We start from the raw sequence: 21953 nt of genomic DNA on the forward strand, positions 1-21953 counted from the left end.
GGGAAAATTGATGTTTTGAAACCAATAAAAAGTAGGGGTTGGAGAGATGGCTCAGTGGTTAAAAGCACTAGCTGCTCTTCCAGAGGTCCTGAGTTCAATTCCCAGCAACCACATGGTAGCTCACAACCATTTTATAAAGGGATCTGATGCTCTCTTCTGGCATACAGGGTCTACACGTAGATAGAGCACTCCTATCATCAAATAAATAAAAATATTTAAAAATATTTAAAAGGAAAGAAAAAATACAATGTGATAAGGGCTGAGAGGTTGGAGACAAAGAAGTGAAAAGTCCACAAAAAGCTTCAGGAATTAAGTGTTCACTCTGAGAGAAGCTGATTTCTAAAAACGGTCAGACACCTTGGTGTCTATTTCCTATTTCCTAGTTCTCACTGTCCCCTGTCTATTGCCTCCCATATAAATCAGTTTATTATATTTTGTATCATCTCAAAAATTAGGAAGGAAAATATATTTTATGTCTAAAGCTCAGCAGTGGGTCAGAGCTGAAGGTTCCGAGAGCAGCCGTGCAGACTACTAACACTGCCCTTCCCCCCTCAAAAAACAAAAGGAAGGGCAGGAAAGGCAGGTGGTGGAACACAGGAGCACACAGGAAAAAGAGAGGGAGAACCAGGCCAGAGTAAACTGGGACTGGCGGGAGCAGGCGGGGGCGGGGGTGGGGAGGAGCGGAACTCAGTCCAAACACTCATGAGCACACCGCTGCACAGCACAACCTGGGAAGATTTGGATTTGACAGCTGTCTTGTGACCACAGAAGCCAAGCCGCTCACAAAATGTACTCAACAGGCTTCTTCGGGGCAAAACTGTTCTTTACAAAGCCCAGCTCAATCAGACACTCCATGCCGACCGGCTCTGTCTTTCAGCAAAAGGGCGCATTTCCCCTGACTGCTTGCTCCATTTGTTGCTAACACACGATATGTCGCTAGTAAACATTTCTTTTTTAATGGAGATGACAAAGTTGTAGGAAACTGTTCATCAAATTAGTATCTTAATGACTCTTAACTAATCAACATTAAAGATACATTTACCATGGTGACAAAAACTCAAAATCATTTAAGATATGCCCTTTCTTTCATACTAATATGCTTAAATATGGTGCTTATATATTTGGTAGAAATGGGTTTGTAAGAGGAAAAGAAATCACCAAATCAACCTTTCTAATATGAAACAGTAAGAAAAGCAAGATTCCTTCCATTAAAACCTTTGAAACTTTCCTTTCACACAATGGTTCACACAGGCTCTATAAAAATCCTCTTAAACTATCAGACCCTGATCACCTTACAAAATGTGTGTGTGTGTGTGTGTGTGTGTGTATGTGTGTGTGCACGCGCGCGCATGTGCGCGCACACGGCTTCAGTCTTCTCAGCAAGACCGCACAGAAAGGATAAAACAATGCTATGGAAAGTTACCATCCTCTCCAATTGGACCCTCTCTGCAGAGTTATTGCTTCCATGTGTTTAAAAAGAAAAAAAGAAAGAAAGAAAGAAAGCCTTTAAGCCAACCACAATCCCTAAAACTTTTGGCGCTCTTATTGAGCATTGAATCCAGAAGGGAGGAAAAAAAAAAACCTATTTTTTTATTATCACAAAATTATATCAGAGACGAAGTCTTGTCATTATGGGAATGTGCCGGAAGCTAATAATAAAGGTTGGTTTCTAAAACGTTTACAGAAATCACGCTATATATCTAAAGCTGAGAAAATGCCTCAAACTGTTAGGTCTTAGCATTTAAATACGTAATTACTGTGCTAGATGCCAGATTCTCAAATATATAATAGAAATTAATTTGGGAGACGTGAAAATGGGTGAGGTTTAAGCTTTTTGTACAGTAAACATATTATCTTGGGAAATCTGTGGTCACACAAAGCTGTGGAACACAAACATGATATAAAACTGATTTTTCTGAGAAGAACGAAACCTTAGCTGAGTAACACAATGGAGCAGTCAATGGGCTACCTAAAGTCTATTGTCTTTGTCCTTTTTTCACACACCAGGGTTTGAGTTTCAGACCTCAAAGACTTCATGTTTCAGTGTGTGAAACGAAAGACTAGGGCAAAAAAAAAAAGTTCCTGCACCCCAAAGTGAGGACACGTGGCAATGTAAAATTCGATGGGGAGAGACAGTGCCACTTTGGAGGATGGACCACGCGACCTCTCCCAGAGGTGGGCAAATGTACCAGACCGCAGCTTGGCCTGCCTCCCATTTAACCTCCAAATTAAATCCAATGTTCTTGATTAAATATTTTCCTTTAATTCTTATCAGCAAGTTTGATACATAGAAATTTTAGAAGAGACTATTAACATGTGTTTGAATGATTTCTATATATCCAGCATACAGTAGTCATTTTTTTTTCTGGGGAATTTAGCATTAGACCACAATAAGACTATTTATAATAATGTTCATAATAATATAAGGGGCTATATTAGGAAGAAGCAATGGCCATGAAGTGAAGAGATGGAAGAAGTGGACTCTCAACGTTTTATCTGATGGAAGAGCCATCTGCTGTAAATTAAAGTTACATAAATAAATTATGTCTATATTTTGTATTTATTCTTCTCATATTTTATTTGTTTAACTAAAAGTAATCTTTCCACAGTAATGCCAATAACACCATATTGTCGAGGTGTTCTTCTGTCAGATACTTAATTTTTATAGCATACCATGATGCTTCTAGCCAATAAAATCAATTATAAAAATCTAAAAAGCAATTAGGTATGGTACTAAACTCACAGCAATTTTTAATTTTGACTATAAGTAATAGATTAAAATATGAAATGTTTTCAGGTTTCCAAGAGTTTTCTGACTTTTGTGTATTTAAAAACAGTAATTTTACTATTTTGTAATTATTCTCTTAACCAATTTAAAGTTTTAGCCATAAGTTTATAAAAAGCTGCCACGCATGTTCCATATAATAGCATGTGAGGTGCAATGGTTTAACTTTACATTTCATATAAAGCTTGAGATTCTTTGCTATACCGAGAACTGGATACTTTAGTAAGGAGTGATCAAGTTCAGAGTTCACGCTCATCTACAATTTCAAGCTTCTTTCCCCCCCATCCCAAAAAAAAAAACAATAAAAACTTTTTCCTCGCACATTTCCCTTTACTTCTGACCAGAAAGTTGACTTTTAATGCTATGACCTTATTTTATCTTTTCTAACCTTACAAGGTCCAAACATCAAAAAGAAACATGAAAGTGTGAATCATTCCAGGTGATGAAAGCAGTTATAACGCACTTGGTTGACGTGATTTAAAGCAGCCTGCGGCCCGGTAACCTGATCCAGGGTGCACTAACAGGGGGCTGCAGAGCGCCCACCTCACTCAGCTAGACACAAGCATAAAACAGCTACTGAAACCACTTCGACTGATTCTTAAACATTACCACTGAAAAAAGAAAAAGACCACATCTCTAGCTTCCATTTTTTTTTATCTTTTTTTTATCAATAGGTAAACGCAATAAAAAGGCAAACACACTAGTAAGATTCATTTAAATTAATTTTCTGCATTCTATGTTTATACAAATAAAACGAATTAAGACAAAACAAACTTCTAGCCACCCAAAACATTAAATGCAAATCCCCTACAAATTTTACAGTATTACCTAATTCACCTTGTGGTTCACTAGCTTAATGATTTCGCTATAGAAACAGATACTTTCATAATGAATTCAAAACTTTCTATGTTCCTCCTGGTGGCTGGTAGAGTCTCAGAAATGGCTGTGTTTGTATTCCCAGGACATTGGCTTAAAATTCCTGCACAAGATCAGGGTCTTCCTGTCTTTATAGACCTGTCCATCACTGCACTTTAGTGATAAACGTGCATCTGGGAGGAAGAGAGCCACCGATACTATGAAGTTTCAGGTGCCTGTGAACACCTGAGGAGCCACAGTCAGTCTGCGAGAGTCGGGGGGCACGGTACAAGCTGCCTTGCTTTGGTGCACCCATGTTCTGGTACAAAGTGTAACTATACAGTGGGTAATCTCTCTGTCAATTTCTACCACAATAAATCATCTCACAGTTTCTGGACCTGACTGTGAGACTCTTGTGATTTTGGGGTGCTGGCAAGCTGCAGTGGCAGTGGTTAAACTCTTAACTCAGTGTTTCTGAAAGGAGGATTTGCTAATGTATTCTCGGGGCTGGAGAGTCATTTTTCCATAAACATGAGTCCACATATTATTCAAAACCAAGAGACACCAGATTAGATCATCTTTCTAGGTCCAATCCAGTTTGAGAACTGAATTATTCTCTAGAGCAGTGTACCAATACAGATCACATTTTAAAAGTAAGCTCGGAGGAAGAGATGTTTATAAAGGGGCACAAATTACAAGTCCAACTACCTCCTACTAGTTTTCTTTGTCTAATTCTATGCAAATAATATTTGGTATAAGCAATGGGTTAACTATCCAAGCAGCGGCCCAAACAGAGCAGGGCTGTCAAAGTTCCTATCCCAGTAATTGCTCTGCTCCTGCAGCCTCAATACACTAGAGTTATCAGGAGTCAGAAAATCCAGCTTCTTTTGCCAGTTCTGCCTCTGGCTTGAAATAACATCATGGTATTACAGTGATTATTCCTGCAGCCTCCTTTTGAAAAGGATTTGGCCCATTATGCTACCCAATAATTAGTGTATAGTTTAATGCAAACCAAGTACTTATGACACTTAAATGACAGTAAGTAAACAAAAAGCCGAAACATTGACAAAACTCAAATATTCGTTTTCCTCAACCTTCTCAGTGCCTATAGCTAACAGCACAGTTTATTTTTAACTAAATACAATTATTATCTAGATTTAGTTTTTAAAATACATTTTTCTTTAAATCTGTTTCACAGTATTATATAAAAAAATCTATGTAATTTTACTAACTAGCACATAAACTGTTTTATTGATGTCATTTGCTAGTTAAAATTTTAAAACCTAATTTAAGGCATTATTCTTTCACTTTAACTTCTACGAAACTATTAAACCCACACTTGCGCAGTCTCTACAAAGACATTTCTTAATAATTAAAGAATCATAGTATCAGAACAGAGAATAAGGCACTTAGAAACTGTAAAGATATTTTGAGTTTAAAAATGCATGCAGTTTATATTTTGATTACTTGATTTTTAAATGTATAAAATAAGGGAAAATATAATCCCTCCACATTATACATATTTATAATACATATGTGAATAAAAATTTTAAACTAAAATCCTCCCCACAAAAAGAAGCATATGAAACTTTTCCCCTTGTTTGTTACAGAGCATCCTTAAGTGAATATTTTAAAAATGAAAGTGTTTAATTCATTTCTCAAGCACTTCCAATAACATTCAACAATTGATTACTAGTTACACTGATAAATACTTTTTGAGATTAGCTACTTTTGACAGATTTAAAATTGAGTACTACACATTTCTAAGATGACTTTTATAACCAATCATTTCATAACAGCATTACGTTTTATAAGCAAGGAGATGACTAGGTTGATATGTAAAAGTTTCCTTTTCCTGTTAATGTACCAAACACAACTGATTTTTATTAAATTCAACTCAAGTCCTTCTTCTTCCTTAAAGGATTTTTCCACTTTGATTAATTTAAATTTTCTTCGTTCGAGATACAATTACACACCATTAGCTGAAGGACATTACAGTCTCGATGGGAAATGTACGCTTCCCAAAAGTGCATACTTTGGCACTGTGTAATAAGCCACCTTCCCTTCTGGAACAGACATGCACCACCACACCAATGTGACAATCGGCGCTACACTACTCTACCTGGACCGTGGAGCTGATCTCGGATGCAAAGCCGCCGGTCAAGGGAGCCTCGTGGCTGATGAGCAGTCTCCCGGTTTTGATCACAGACTGAAAGAGAAGAGGGGAACCTGATGTTGAAAAGAATACATATTTTAAGCACATGATGGCATTTTAATTCACTAATAAAAAACAAACTGCTTAAATTCCATAAATAAAATCAATAGGATGATTTTTATGTTCAGTAAGTTATAACAAATGCCTCTCAGTTGGGTGGACTTTTGGTACTGTCAGGAAATTTTAACATAGCTTATAATCTTAGCATGAAAGAAAAATGAGATTTATAACTCCATGTAGTATATAATTTAAAATGCATGCCTATTTTATAGGACTTTTTTTGTTATAAGTGAATTACTGTTTCAGATGTCCGTATCTTGCTCCGATTTTTCCATCTTTTTACTTTAATACTCCAAATGTTATTTTGGGTGGGGGCACATGTGACTACACACAATAGCAGTCTAAAGAAATACTAATACGGACAAGGAAAACACAGAAGCAGCATGAAAACACCATTGTGAGGGAAAAACCTCATGTGTCCTTGAGAGACTTGCCATTAACAAGTCACTTTGAAAATAAAGGGTTACAACTGTCTTCACTAACATGCACTAAAATCTGGTTAGCGTCACAGTGGTGAGATCTTAGTGGGCATGATAGACTAGGCATCGGGGACAAAAACAAATCAAAAGGCATGGCTGCAACACCGTGGCAGGGTGCCAGCTGGGTTGGGAGAAAAAAACGACTAAAGTCGGCAAGCCACTGGTTAAAATACATCCAACCATATTAGCAGAGGAGGTAAGTTCTTCTCTGCATTGCTGTCAGTGTTATTGTCCCTCCTTTAAAAATGTACTGTTTTATGATTTAAAATGAAGTCTTCAAGCAAAAGATACATATGTAAAAGGAAAGATTTCACTCAGTCTGGGCGACTGTAGTCTAGAAGTCAAAGAGTGATGGCAGCCTCGGGCAGCAGGTATGGGGGGCACATAGCAACAATCAGTCACTGTAGTTATTAACTAGTGGCCGGAGAACTTGAGCAGGAAGGAACACCATAAAGAATCCTACCACCTCCAGTGAACTGACAACTGGAAGAACTTTAAAAAATCACAATTATAGGGTATCAAGTCTCCTCTTGGTAGCCTGCTATCCTTCCTCTGAGGGAGGGAGGAATGGGAGGATACAAGGGATGGGATAACAATTGAGATATAATATGAATAAATTAATAAAATATATTTTTTTAAAAATCACAATTAAACTTCAACGTGCTGGGCTAGAAATGATAGCATACAAACATTCTATAGTCACAAGAAAACAAATATGTTTTCAAAATGTCCCGTAAGAGATTTCTCTGCCTCGGTTAGTCAGCTTGACAATCTGTTTGCTGGTCAGGTTCTCTGAAAGCTCTGTCTGTAGTAAGGCAGAGTCCTGCCAGGTTAACACGACCAATGAAGGAGCGCACACGCACTCAGGCTGGATGTGCAGGTTCAGGTCTAACAGGTGAGAATGAGGGACTTCTCTAAATTCAAGGATCTTCTAAACTTCCATACAATGTAACTAGTCCTTTATGACCCAAGGCTGGGCCTAATCTAATAAAGCGTGTCAAAACTCTAGGAGAAAAAGAAAAAAAATATTCACACACACAAACACACACACAGCATATATATATATATTATATATATATATATATATATATATATTATATATATATATGCACATCAACTCTGACAGTTCAAACAGCGTGACATGTAAATATACAGAATCAAGACCTTCGGAGGAAAATGGCTACACAAACGCACTCCCACACCACAGAGTACTGTGGAGCCACAGAAGAAAAGACTGGCAATGTGGAAAGACCCCTCAAAGTTAAGTCAGTCAGAAAAATAAGCAACTTAAAAGACAATAGCTCATTTTTGTGAAAAGTGATGAGACGCAAAGACCCTTTAACACATGTATATTACTAGAAACATTCCTTTTACATGATCAGAACTTGTTTTCCCTGAGAAACAGTAGTTAAGGAGGCGTGTGGAGGGGATTTTCAATGTCCTCTTACATCATCTAGGTTACTGAAAGTAGTCTCAGTAAATCTGAATAAACAAAAATAAAGGAAAAGCCTACAGGTTAATGCTAAAATTGACAAGTGCACTACAGTCATAATGTCCTCAAGAAAACAGAACTGTTTTTTAATGATATCTTAATATTCTCTTCAAAGAACAGAAGAATCTTTGGGTCCCAGACTACAGATGCAAAGGGTCACATTAAAACCACTGGGAGCCAGCTGCCACCTTCCTGAAGGTCTGCTCACGCAGAATCATACGAAGCTCCTCGCTGAGACGTCAAGACAACAGACCCCAGACAGAATGACAAATAAACTATTGCTGGGAGAGCATCAAGTCCAGTCTATCTGTCTGTGCCCAGCATAAAACTGTGTTGTCATCTCTCATGTTGCTGTCAGAACTATAGAAGAAATTCCAGAAACGTCTGAAACATCCAGAATTAAAGTAGAGGGCAGATGAATCAGAACGTCACCTTACTCTGGAGATGCCCACTGCATTCATACAAGTAAGAGAGAGCGTGGAAAGAAGAGGCATACAGAAGCAATTATAGAATCACAAGTATTACAGACACCACCATGGCCCCTGGCCTGGGCCAAGGATTGTATGCCCACTACTTCATTTAATTCGGAAAGTGCTCAAGTTTCATTCTTGATGATTAAAAATGTCTCTGACCCCTGGAAAGCACTTACATGTACAAAATAAAGAAGACACGCTGATATTTTCAGCCACTCTAAGAGTGAACACATATTGTGATTGCCTAAATATAGTTCTATAATTTTGTGAGAATAGAAACTCCATGTAGCATATGCTTTTCAGCATTCACATTTTCAGTTTGCCAAGAGTCTTAAAATTGTTTCTTCTATTCCATCTTATTATTTTCACTTTATTAATATTGTTATATTGAGATTACTCAAAATTTTATAAAACAAGGTCCTATCATTTGTGGTCTATTTTAAATATATGTCAAGATCAAGTTTACTTTCCAGTGGTCACACACCTAGGCAAAATTTAAAACATACAACTGCCTGGAAATTTCTTTACAAGGAACTGTTCAAAACACTTTCTTGAACTCCCTTATAATTATTCTGGTGTTTTAAAAAGGCAGTTGCCATTTGCTTTTTCAAAAATACAAAAGGATGGACATGAAAACTACCACTTTCTTCTAAAGAAAGGGACACTTAGAGTTGTCAAGTTCCCGTCTGAAGAGTTAAAGTGCTTAAACAGCTTTTCAATACAAAGGCTAAGCCAATCACAGCCAGGAAAGATCAGCTCCTGCTTCTCCAACCGCTCACCATTGAAACCTCCTGGATTCTGGTCTATGGCACACATGGCACCGCTGCGTCAGAGGCGACACGTGGCCCCAGCAAGGCCTAACTCAATTAAAGACAAAGACTGAAAAACTTCTCCAGTGTTTTTCCCTATATTCCAAAAATAAGAGACTCTGTTTCCTGCCTGTCAAGCCTTAAGGGCTGCCCCGCTTCAAAATCTTCTACCAGGCCCCCTGTTGCAGGAGACGCAAGCAAAATGGGGAAATGAAAGACCACAGGCAAAAAAACGATGCCCTGTTTGATGAAACCCTGGTTTGGGATCCCTGACTTCTCCCCCACTGGCTATGCTCAGCCCAAGTATCTTTAGAAGTGATGTGAAAGCTAAACCTGCCTATACAGGATAGCTAGCATAACGTTCTGAATACGGGAGACACTCCAGGCAAGCCAAACCAAACTCCATGAAAGCAAACATTTAAAGATATTGCTCAGGTCATCTTTGTACATTTATACTATTACAAAATCCATTTTAAGGTACCATAAAAAGTACACCTCAGCATATCCTGCAATGGTTTGAAGTAAAACTTCAAATTAATGGAATTTTAACATAGCTTGTATCTGTTCATTTAAAAGCAGTTTTGAGCTGTTAGAGTAAAACATAAAATTCATACCTATATATGGGTCCCCTGTGATGTCTCATACATGCAGGCTAATGTCACTTTAGCAACAAGATGTCAGTCGCCGCAGAGCTAAGCTGTACTCCGCAAAAATGGTCATGCAGACGTTGGCTGCCCAAATGCTGGACATATGTTTTAGTGAATGTAGCCTTTAAAGATTTTAACACAATCCAACCAGGAAAACTATTAAGCTGTCATTCCAGGAGAAAATGATACAGACAGGCAGACCATTAAGCTTGCATATGGTTGAAAGTACAGCAGCAGCATTCAGAACACTGTGTGTGTGTTTGTGTGTGTGTGTGTGTGTGTGTGTGTGTGTGTGCGCGCGCGTGCACGCTCGCATGCATGCTGTTTCTTACACAAAACCTACAGCAAAAACTTCTCCCTACAGACAATTTAATCTTGCCAGCACCACGTCGAGCAATCTATTCGAGTGCTGGCAAGATACAATTAGAATTTAATATTCTAGATAGGCAATTCAGCAGTTTCCATCAGACTATAAAGGTAAAGACAGCTAATGAAACATCAAAGTCTGCCTTTACCAGTAATCACATTGGTTGGCAGAGTCAGGACACATTTCATGTATGGAACACATGCTACTCAGTAATTACACAGTCTACAATCAGTCAAGGACACTGTATCGATGAGCATTGAACATCACTGGAATGAATTAGGCAAGTTTTTTGAAACATTTTCATGTGTAGTAGCCAAACACATCTCATAAGATAAGCAACACACACACACACACACACACACACAATTAGTCACAGGCTGACAAATATATCAGTAGATGCCTGGAAACCGGTATTTATCAGCATGCCTGCCTGCCACACATGACTGGACCACTGGCCAGTGTTCCACTGGAGAAATACCAACATTAAAAAGAGCCGTCGAGAGCTCCAGAGAGAGTTCTGAAAAGTCCATTTTGGCAAAGATAGTGCTGGCGGGGTTACAAATATTTAATACTGAAGGAACGTAGTGTAAACTGAGAAAAACCGAATCCCTGCGGATTTGTCACCCATGTGGGAACGGAGGTAAAGGAGCAAGCAGAAAACAATGACGACTGAACACCGTCCAGAAGAGGAAAACACCACAGTGCTCCCCCTGCCAGTGCACTGCTGGGAAATTTACTGATATTCTCCATGGTTCACAACTTTCTTCTGTTATTTTGAAAGTCACTCTGGAAATCCTGAGGAACTTTAGAAAATCAACTTCGACAAAATTATGAGTGTCCACGATTCTAAAAGCCACTTCACACAATACTGCGGCTAAGCCTACTGGGGTCAGCCAGCCTTTCCCTCGGCAGTTTGCTTTTACATTGCCCCCTAAGCCCAAAGCATGCGAGCTACTGGCTTTACTAAGAACATGAGCCATGTTCTTCCACCTCTGCCTTTCCCTAAACTCCAGACATCCTACCCTCTCCGAAGACCCATCCTCACCACCAGCTGGGCTTCCATCGCTCCATGTTCTCAGTTTCTTATCAGATTCTCCAGATTCTTCTAAAAGAGTGTGAGGAGGCTGGTAACACTAGGACCTTTCATAAAACCTTAAGCCAGGGTATAGGGCAAGCCTCAAAGAACAGGACCCAGGGGGGCACACATGGCTACATCACTTGCAATAACATCACTGATTCACCTTGTAACCCCTGCAGCTCTCCTACCCCATACACCATGCTCTAAACAGGAGTCTGAAGACCATCTTGTTTTTCTTTTGTGTTGAATGCAGACTACAATGGCACACTATGTTCTCAACTGGGTTGATTACACTAGTTTTATTGTTGTTTTGGGACACACACTTATAGTATTGAAGTACAGCAATTTGAATTTATTTAAGTTGTTTTATTTTACTTTTTGAGAAATATTTGCTTTTCATCAAGGGAATGGTTCTATCTCCTCTGACAAATATTAACTCATTCAGCACTATGGAATTCTCTAAGTAATACTCTGTCTCTAACCTCAATATGTAACACACGGTCACAGGTCAGTTGTGGATGTTCAGCATATGGTACTGTGTCAGCCTTAACCATGTGGAAAGTTATTCTCACTGTGGAGCTTCCAATGGTCTGACATCTAATCTCACAGGAAGGACCCCTGCTGTTATAAATACACTCAAGGGGGTTCCTGAAAAGAAACCTCCTATAGCCCTAGCCCCGTAGGACTCCTGGCCAACTCATCCTATTGATTTACCCTACTCGAGAGCAAAGTACATTTCTCTTTTTAATATGCACCTTTTTTATAAGTGCACGACTGTGGCCAATATACAAACACAGGGTTGATTCTAAACTCAAGTCTTCCCAGTTGACAAGAGAGCATTATGAGGCACAGGCACTGGACTGGACTCGTGGACATTTTTAAGCATGCTGCTACGTGTGGGGACGTAGGAAGTAGGGTAGCTAAGAGTGTTTTACAGTAGTAATTTGTCCTGTTTGCTTAAACACCATGTGAAGCTTAACCCAATCTAAGGAACAACGTTTTCTTTTTTTTCTACCAAGATAACTCTTCAGAGACTGAAGCAACAACTGCTCGTGTTCTCTTTCATTCTCATCACATTTCGGTCATTTTGTGGTAGAGTTTAAAACCAGGCTGGCCTTGAACTCAAAAGACCTGCCTGCCCCTGCCCCTGCTCCTGCCCCTGTCCCTGCCCCTCTACCCCCCACTCAGAAGTAGAACAGATGGATTATTACATAATCCCGTAGTTAGCTATGCTGCGCCATTTCTCATATCCACTAAAAATGACAATGAGTTCTAATCCCAGTATTTGCTGTCTGTCATCTATGTTTCTGATTGCAGTCCTTCTAATGATTATAAGGTCATAACTACTTATGGTTTAATTTGCATTTGCCTAAAAATTAGAGGTGTTGACTATGTTTTCATATGCTTACTGAGCATCTGTATACTTTCCTTGGAGGGGGATATTTAAATTCAAGTCTTTTGCCTCTTCTTTAATCACCAGGATTGGTTTTTTTTTTTTAACTGAGTATGCTGTAAACATTTTCATACATCAGATTTTCAAAATTAATGCCTTTGGAAACCGTAAGTCTACTACTTCAGATGACATTATTCTGATGGGAAAGCCTCAACTTTTCACCATGCCCTCCAAGCTTAAATGCCCATAATTTACTCTGGTTTCTTCACCATTTTGAAACAAACACAAAGAAATGTTTCCCCTAATGTATCTAATATTGATCTTTACTCAGATTGACTGTCCATACAGCACTCCACTCCTGAAAAATCATCCTTGGAAAATCAGCTATTTCAACTCTCAGTCGTAACAAATAAATGGCCTCCACTGACCATAAAAACAGTGTGGGTTTCTCCCACAGCATAGAACTCTCTCAGCCTCAGGTAGGTTCTACACAGTGCCAGTAACTAGAGATACTGAATGCCAAGCAAGGAAGCTTGAAACAGTAGCATAAGCCAGAAAGTCTATTTTATCACCATTTTATTGAAGTGTGTATGCAACTTCCCAATAAACTTGTAATGTTGCATAAATTTCAAAGGTCACTAGTTCAAATCAAAAACAACATCTTGAGCCATGAGCTAGTACGGTGGCGGGCGGGGGGGGGGGGGGTTGGGGGGGATTGGGGTGGGGTAGTTAACTCAGGTCCCCAAAGGGTTATAACTTCAATTGCCACAATTTCCTAGGGGAAAATATTCCCTCAAAACAAAGAACTTTAAAGACTGTTTTAATAAATAATAGATTAAAAGAAAAGCAAGAATGCTGCTATTAAAATGAAGTTCATTTGTTCAGAAATTCGTTGAAGAATTTTGTATTTCAACACTTTAGTCCTTTTCTAAAATAACAGAAAGAAAGACAACTGTATTTTTCTCTCCTTAAGACAACATTTGGCAAACTTTTCTCAAGTGTTGACAACAGGGGGAAATACTATGTCTGGCCACCATAAAAGTGATAACTGGTAAAAAAAAAAAAAAAAATTTGACATCACCCATTGTGCTCCCAGTTTAACATGAAAACTAAGAAAGTGATCTGAACCCAAACCAAGTAGTCTGCCAGTAACATTTTACATGGTTGTTCTAAGCGTGTGTCAAGGGTACAATTTTCCCTGAAGCCAGCTGGTTGCCTACCAAGGTAATACTTCTCCACAGAATGATCAAAAGTATAAACACGGCTACACTTCTGCATCACCATGGATAAATGGTTTCATTTCCTAAAACTTGGTCCAACTCTGTTCGAAGAAATGGATTTTTATTACATTATGAGATGAAATCATGTGTAGTTCATAATCCATGGTCAAGGCTAAAAACCTTTGGGGTCTTTCTTGGATGCAAAGAGTGTTATAGGAAAGCTTCAAGAATGTTCCAGAAAAATTACAGACCGAGCATATATATAAGAAAGCCGGTATAGAAGTAAACTACAAAACCTCCATATTTTCATAAAAAGCCAAGATCATAGGAGTAAACTGTTAATGTGACAAGTGAGCTCATGAAAAGAATCCCTTCAACCAAGAGAGAGTAATAAATGCCCACAGAGCGCATGCCTACTACTTGGTAAAGAAAGTTAAAAACACAGAGGCATGAACATTTCAAGACCAAGAATTATAGCCTCAAGCCTCAATGTTGCTGGAATATTAGTATGATACAGTGATAGTTATCAAGATGATTTAGTGTATTAGTGAGATGTGATGACAGTTACCAAGATGATTCATTATTTTTAATCAAATTATAAGGTTCAACTTTTTTCAAGAAATCTTACTTCCTGTAGTGTCGTTACTTTCCTACTGATTCCTAATTCTCCGGTCATAATGTTTTTATGGGCATGGATGGTAGAAATGTCCAAAGATGATTGACTATCTTCAGTCCTCACTTTCAGTAAGCAGTGATAAGAAAGACAGAAATCATGCCTGGTACTGGAAACCTAGCCAGCTACCCAGGGTGAGTGAAATCATGGCTCTTGGAGGAGAACATACAACAGCCCCTTTACTAAACCACCACAATCCCTAACTACACTCTAAATATTTGTCCTTATGCCCACAGATAAGTGTTGTTCTCACCACTCATCAAGAAGATCTGTCTTCGAAACAGATGGAGACCATTAGGAAAACCCACAACCAATCAAAATGCAGAGTTGCGGAGCCCAGTCCCAACTGTTACATCTACAATCAAACTCCTGCACCTAAGATTCAGGGAACACTGGAGAAGTGAGGGATAGGCTGGAAGATTGTAAGAGCCAAAGAGAGTTTTCTGTGAGATTGTGTCTCTGAAAATGGCAGAAGTTAAACCATGAAGTCTTGCTTAAAGACGGCTCAAACCAGGATGCAACCATGTAGGTACAAACACGGAGAGGAGAAAGTTCATGAGGCCTCAATCCTAGGAAAATAACTACAGGTAACTAAGGAATGCTGGAGAGAAATAGTCTTCCCTGGGGAAGAAACACACCAACTGCTTATCCACTACTACTAAATGGTCAGCCCTGAAAACATACACATACAAGTAACATTACATGAGCTTAACAGGTTGTAGTCATATATTTAGAAATATAAAAAACACACACAGAGAGACATACACACACACACACACACACACACACACACACACACACACACACACCATACCACACTTATATGTAACAATAATTAAAGAAAAAAGGCCATAAATTTGAAAGAAAGCAAGTCAGGGTGGGTACATGGGAAGATTTGAAGGGGAAAAGAGAAAGGGGGGGAATGATGTAATCACAAGTAGATGTGATACATTTTCACTGGTGTTTGGTAACAGTTTCCTACAAGACTAAAGCATTCCATCCTGCAGAGATGCACTTTAGGAAAGAAGCTAAACTACTCAGAATAGCTTCAGGAAGTCCCTGAAATTGAACAGATTCCTCCCAGAGGAAGAAATAGAAACTGAGAGTCTCTCTCAGAAGAAGAAAAGGCTGAGCTGCAAAGAAGACTCTTGAGATCAGACTAGCTGCCTGAAAGAAACAGAAAGCAGCCAAAGTGCCTGGTAGAGGTTTAGACCAACTGAAGCACCTGGAAAGGACACTCTCCAGCCTGTTGAGGTGCTGCAGGTTGTGCAGGGTGCCCCAGGCTCCCAGCGTTTGTAAGCTAAGATGGGCTTTGGTGATGCAGCTGTCTTTAAGTTATTATTGCTCCTGTAAGTAACTTCTGACCCATACTCCCTGGAAGTAACCTCAATAAAACTCATTAGGTCAGCAAGTTGGACTTTGCTAGTTATCTGTATTTTGGTCTGCTGTGGCATCCCTATTCAGAGTGAGTAGGTACATGTGTGACATCTTCCCAGGAAAAGTTTTGTCATACAACAACTTGAGAAAGTCTAAATCCCTCTAGGAGATCTTAGAGACAAAATTCCCAAAACTACTTTATAAAGTTAAATTACATTTATAATAGTTGGGTGTACCCAAGAGAAACACATACACTCCCATGGATGTAGCTTAGCAAGATGGCTACCTTTAAATGTCCACTTGACACAATCATGACTCCTAGTGGGAGAGTCGTAATGAAGTCTAGGATTGTGTTGTCCTGTGGATGGATGTCTGTTAGGGACTGTCATGATTGCATTAGCTGATGTGAGAAGATTCAGGCTAAAAGCAGATGGCATTAGCCCCTGGGTTTAGAGAATAAGCTGAACACAAGCATGAATGCATTGGCTCCCTCTGATCTTGGCTGTGGATGTAACTGTAACATGAAGATACCCTATCTCCCCTAAGTTGCTGTCACCGAGGTCTTTCATCACAGCAACGGGAATAAAACTAGCATATAGTCAGGTACAACCATAACAAAGAAAAACCAAGATATTTATAGAGAACAGTACAAAATTTCTAGTTACGTCTCTCCCTTAGTTTCAGATCTTGAAGAAGGAAATCAGCGAACTGTTTCCACTGTTTTGACTACCAGGTTTCAATATAGTCCTCAGAGTAAACACGTTCCCTCTGCACAGATTAAAACTGGAAGGCTGCCAAGAGCACAGGTAGGGGAAGATCCTGGGGGTACCTGGCATTTTCCATTCTAGTCGCCCTGACAACATGATATTACTGTGCCACAGGACCTCTTACAACAACGGTGTTGTGTTATATGAACACATGCGAACAAACTAAAAATCACTACAACCTGGGAGAAAGAACAAAGGAGGACTCTGGGAAAGAATCAGAGGCCAAAGAGTTAGAAGCTACAGGTAAAAACTGAGCCATGTGTCAGTTTGTGCATCAAGAACAGGAACGTATGAGCGCTGCTAAACTTTCTTCTTTTATACTAACTCTTGTCAAATAACCTCAAGGAGCATATGTCTATACTAGCTTGTCTGCTCTCCTCACCAGGAGATTATCATTGCTTAGGAGACAGCCACCAAACCAGGAAGAAAGTCCCTTCCCATCCTAGATCGGGTAAGGCTCAGCACCAGCAAACAACTCCGCTGCTGCACCCCAGGCCCTCATAGTTAGCTCAGGGCCTCTGGATCCATCCTTTGCTTCCTCAGAGTGCTTTAGTCAACCAAACCATGGGCAGAAAATGAATAGATGTCTATAAGCTGACTTTTTTTTTTTTAAAGAAGATGATACCTGTGGCCTCTTAAGGTCTGCAAGATGTATGTCCAGACTCTTCTGGCTTTTAGAGTCTGTTGAGAAGTCAGGTGTGATTCCGATGGGTCTGTCTTTATATGTAACTTGGCCTTTTCCCTTTGCGCCTTTTAATATTTCTCTTTGTTCTGTACATTTAGCATTTTGATTTTATGTGTCAGGAGAAATTTCTTTTTCTTTTTTTTTTTTTTTTAGAAATTTCTTTTCTCAACTAATTTATTAGCTGTTCCGTAAGCCTCTTGTAGGTGTAAAGACATCTCTTTTTTAGTTAGGGAAATTTTCTTCTATGGAACCAGGACTCTTCTCTTTCTTCTATGACTATTATTCATAGGTTCTCTCCAGATGACTACCTACCAGAGACAAGCAGAAGCTGGTAAGAACTATTCTTTGACACTTCCACACTTTCAGGTATAAACTGCCACTCATCTGTCACTGAGTTGTGTTCTGTTTCTGACATGGGAGGGGAAGGTTGAGTCCACAAGGGGAAACAAGTTAATATGGACAATGTGGGCTCAGTGCATAATTCATTAAATAGTGAATATGGAAGACACACATAGACAGCCAAAATTTTAAATGAAAATCTTGGGATAATAGGATATGTGTATGTCAATGTTGCAATTCTCACGGTATGTATTATTCCTAAACATAATGAATTAATTCGCTGAATTATAAGATATATTATAAAAAAGAATGCATATGTTTGTATTTGTGTTTGGCTACTTGACACAATATGTAGTATTATATAATGTGTGTGTGTGTGTGTGTGTGTGTGTGTGTGTGTGTACAGATATTTTCTTTTTGTATAGACTTGTAGAGGGTGAAAGGAGACAGTAAGACAAAAGAAACTAAGATTTTGAACCTGAGACAACAAATGCTCTCAGCATCAGCCTAGAAGAGCAACTATTCTCAGGCCTAAAAGCACAGCAGACATTCAAATCCAGAGTAAACATTATCTATTTTCTCCTCTTGAGAATTTGTCTCAAAGACATAATTCTAAAGAAATTATAACTCCAGTGTAAAAGATAATGTATCCCTAAAACTCTATATATTCACATTTGTCAGCAATTACAAAAACTGGAGGGTTACATCAGGGACATAAGACTTGAGAACAAAGCCATCCTCCACTGAGTCCACAAATCTAAAAACATTCTTTCTCTTACCCCAAAATCATTTAATTATTTCATCAGAAGCCTCAGTTTTGAACTACGTTGCTGTTTTTTTGAAAAAAAACATGTGCTCAGACAACTACATTTATTATAAGTAGATATTGTTACCAGCGATGCCTCTTTTCTGAAGATCTATGCAGAAGCAAGACACAGTAACTCTATAGGAAGTAGGATCAACACCACCAATGAAGAACCACCTGATGTCATTACCATGGAGACAAGTGTGCTCAACTGAGCCAAGGAAGAGCCGTCCTGAGACTCTTCTTTCCATAATGTGGTTCTGTGGATTTAAATCAGTACCCTTACATTTAAACATGTGTGTGTGTGTGTGTGTGTGTGTGTGTGTGTGTGTGTGTAAGAGAAAAAGAGATTTAAAGAAGAAATTCGATAGCATGAAACATTTTTATTAGCATTGAGTTTTATTGACTTCAGTTTATTTGCTGCCAGTCATGATTCACAGAGAAATGAACAGTTTCTCTAAGATAAGCACATAAGAGAACTTCCAGTCTTGAGGATAAAATAACAAAGGCAGGGTGTATCGAGGAAAAGTCTATTGCTTCCAAAGCCTTGCAACTGGTTCATGGTCCTATCAGTGGTCCATAAACAACTTCAGTATTGGACATGTGCATGCTCAAAGATGAAGAAATATTAACCTCAGCATACTGGTCATATTGTTTCCTTGGGAGGAAATCCCACAGCACATCCAACTTGGGAGACAGACCACATTGTGCCCTGAGCACATGGAGCCGAGCCCACAGCCTGAACCCCTGCACGAGATACAAAGATCCTTCTGTTTCTTGTAAGCCTGTAACACACAATGCTGCTTGCATTTTTAGAGCGCCTCTCTACCGCACACTTTACAATGACGTTGGGACTGTTAGTTCTAAAGGGTTGGTGGTGACTCAAATTTTTGTCCTTATATTTTTTTAGAAATAAGAATCTTTGAGGACTTAGTCACAAAGTAGTGTTTTGTTTGTTTGTTTAACAGAAACACTGGAAGCCATTTCCAAGAGAAACACAGAAATGAGACACCCTCCAGGGAAGTGTGTGTGTGTGTGTGTGTGTGTGTGTGTGTGTGTGTGTGTGTACATACATAAAATCCTTGGGATGCTCTTCAAGGCCCATATGTACTCGAACTAAAACCCACAAATACTCTTCCAAGAGACTGGTTCTACACTTAACTCAGCCACTTCTGTTGCCTGCAATTAGATTTCTAATGTTGATGTCATACTGGAAAAGATGGTGATGGTGATGGCTGCCACGATAATGATGATGCTGATGAAAGGCAGGAGTGAAGAGGAAGGAAGAGCAGAAGTAAATAATAACAGGCTATGAGAGATGATGTCACATATGAGCCTGCTTAACTGACTTTACTTTAAATGTGAGAATAGGATTTTAAAGTCTTATTACATTTTATATAGTATTTATTTCTTGCTCCAGTTCATAAAATTTCTATATTAATAAATTATATGTAGATTATTTAAAATATTGACCAGACAAGTGCTCGGAGGATAAAGGTGCCTGCCACCAAGCCTAGGGCCCACTAGGAGGAATGAGATATACACACTCATGCACACATAAAAACAGAAGCAAATTTAATAAGAAACAAAAATAAGATACTTAAAATATTCTTGTTAAAAATAAGTAACTGGGGCTGGAGAGATGGCTGAGGGGTTAAGAGCTCTACTGTCTGCTCTTCCCGAGGTCCTGAGTTCAATTCCCAGCAACCATGGTGGCTCACAACTGCCAAAGCTACACAAAGAAACCCTGTCTTGAAAACTTAAAAGAAAACAAAAAGGGTAGCCACTTTCGGTACCAGCATCAACGCCCTCGTTTGATGCAAGCATGCAGCTCATCTCTGCCTTAGCTCACCTGATGCTTTACACATCATTTTACATTCCAACTTTCTATTACCCCAAAAACTTAAATTCAGAAAATGCATTAAAATAGCTACGATGACCATCAGGCCACCACCATCATCATCACCACTACCACCACAAAAGCGTGGTATTGTGAGGGACTTGCCACTAAGTGGGGAATTAAGTTTCAGGTCACATCATGGGCTTAATCATCAAATGAATAATGATGAAAATAATCTAAATGATCTCAGCAGCAGCTGTTTGAGCTTAAATTTCCCAGAAGCCACTGAAGTTGCCACAACACTTAATAGTGACAGAAATAAATGCCAAGGCTACAATATAGAAATTCTGGTTACTAAAAGTGCAACTTCAGCATGGACTTTGGGCAGCCTGGGTTCAAGGCTAACTTCTGTACTCCTCAGCTATGTGAATTCAACCTTTCTAAGCTTCAGTGTTTCATCAACAGATGGCGGAGTAGTCACCTACAAGTTCTGACTGTGTTTAAATCTGAGGCATCACACACAGCTCCTAACTGGATCCCTACAGCGAACATCCTGCCATTAGCTTTTAATTTAGCATAAAACTGAATTTTCTTTTCTGTGTTAATTTGTGTTCTGTTTCCCTACAGGTTTTAAATTTTGTAAGATAAAGTCTCCACTGCCCTTTTTTTTTTTTTTTAAGCAACAGCAGTCTAACAAGTTAATAATTCAAACAAAGAACTGCAAATACCTTGTTAAAGTACTTTTGTTTGCTAGATTTGAAGCATCTATGGGCACCTGCACTCTACCCACACATATATACACAATTAAAAATATTAAAATAAACCTATTTAATATTGTGCATGCACACACACATACACACACACACACACACACACACACACAGATGCAATAAATGAAAATTACTTATATATGCAACCAGAAGGCTTTATAGGTAAAAAACACTTGCCAACAAGCCTGAAGACCTGAGAGTTCAATCTTTAGGGCCCTTATGATTGAAATAACAGAGTCCTGCAATTTGACCTCTGACCTACACATGCTTGTTGCAGCATGTACCATCCCCTACACACACACACACACACACACACACACACACACACACACACATGCACACACACACATATGCACACAAATATAGGTAAAATAATTTTTTATTCATATAGGGGAGAAACAAATGATATACACAAACAGAAATGCAAGCAAGAATGGCATGGTCTTTCAGAGGGCAAAGTCGTTTTGTTTTGTTTTGTTTTGTATGCGAATAGAGAACACAAATGACAACTGAAAATCTCAGCCTGGAGGAAGGTTTGTTCTTTCTTAATTATACATAAAACGCATGCTTGATACAGTGAGCTCATGTGGCTGAAGAAGGAAAGTTTAAGCACAGAAAGAACACAGGATTGCCATTCCCTCTGTGAAAAGATCATTTGGCAAAAGAGAACATTGGTTAAAGATAATTTCTTAATAGACTTTTAACTTTTTCACACACCCTTGCTATGGATTGCGTACCGGAGTGATCTTACGTAAGTTCGTACTGCCTTCTAACCTTGACCAGGGATCTCTAAGATAGAACTGAAGTGTAAGACACCAATTAAG

The 21953-nt window shown here is 38.9% G+C and overlaps 1 protein-coding gene across 2 annotated transcripts in view; it reads right to left on the reverse strand.

Moving 5' to 3' along the window:
• The window catches only part of BCKDHB (branched chain keto acid dehydrogenase E1 subunit beta), a 180164-nt gene that overhangs the window by 52823 nt on the left and 105388 nt on the right, over window positions 1–21953 (reverse strand). For both annotated transcript variants that reach the window (XM_084753466.1, XM_084753465.1), the window contains exon 9: window positions 5763–5849. In XM_084753466.1, coding sequence (XP_084609592.1) covers window positions 5763–5849 — 87 coding nt within the window. The remainder of the gene's footprint in view (window positions 1–5762; window positions 5850–21953) is intronic.

This window comes from Acomys minous, assembly GCF_964271855.1.
Source record: "Acomys minous genome assembly, chromosome: 13".
Taxonomy (NCBI): Eukaryota; Metazoa; Chordata; class Mammalia; order Rodentia; family Muridae; genus Acomys; species Acomys minous.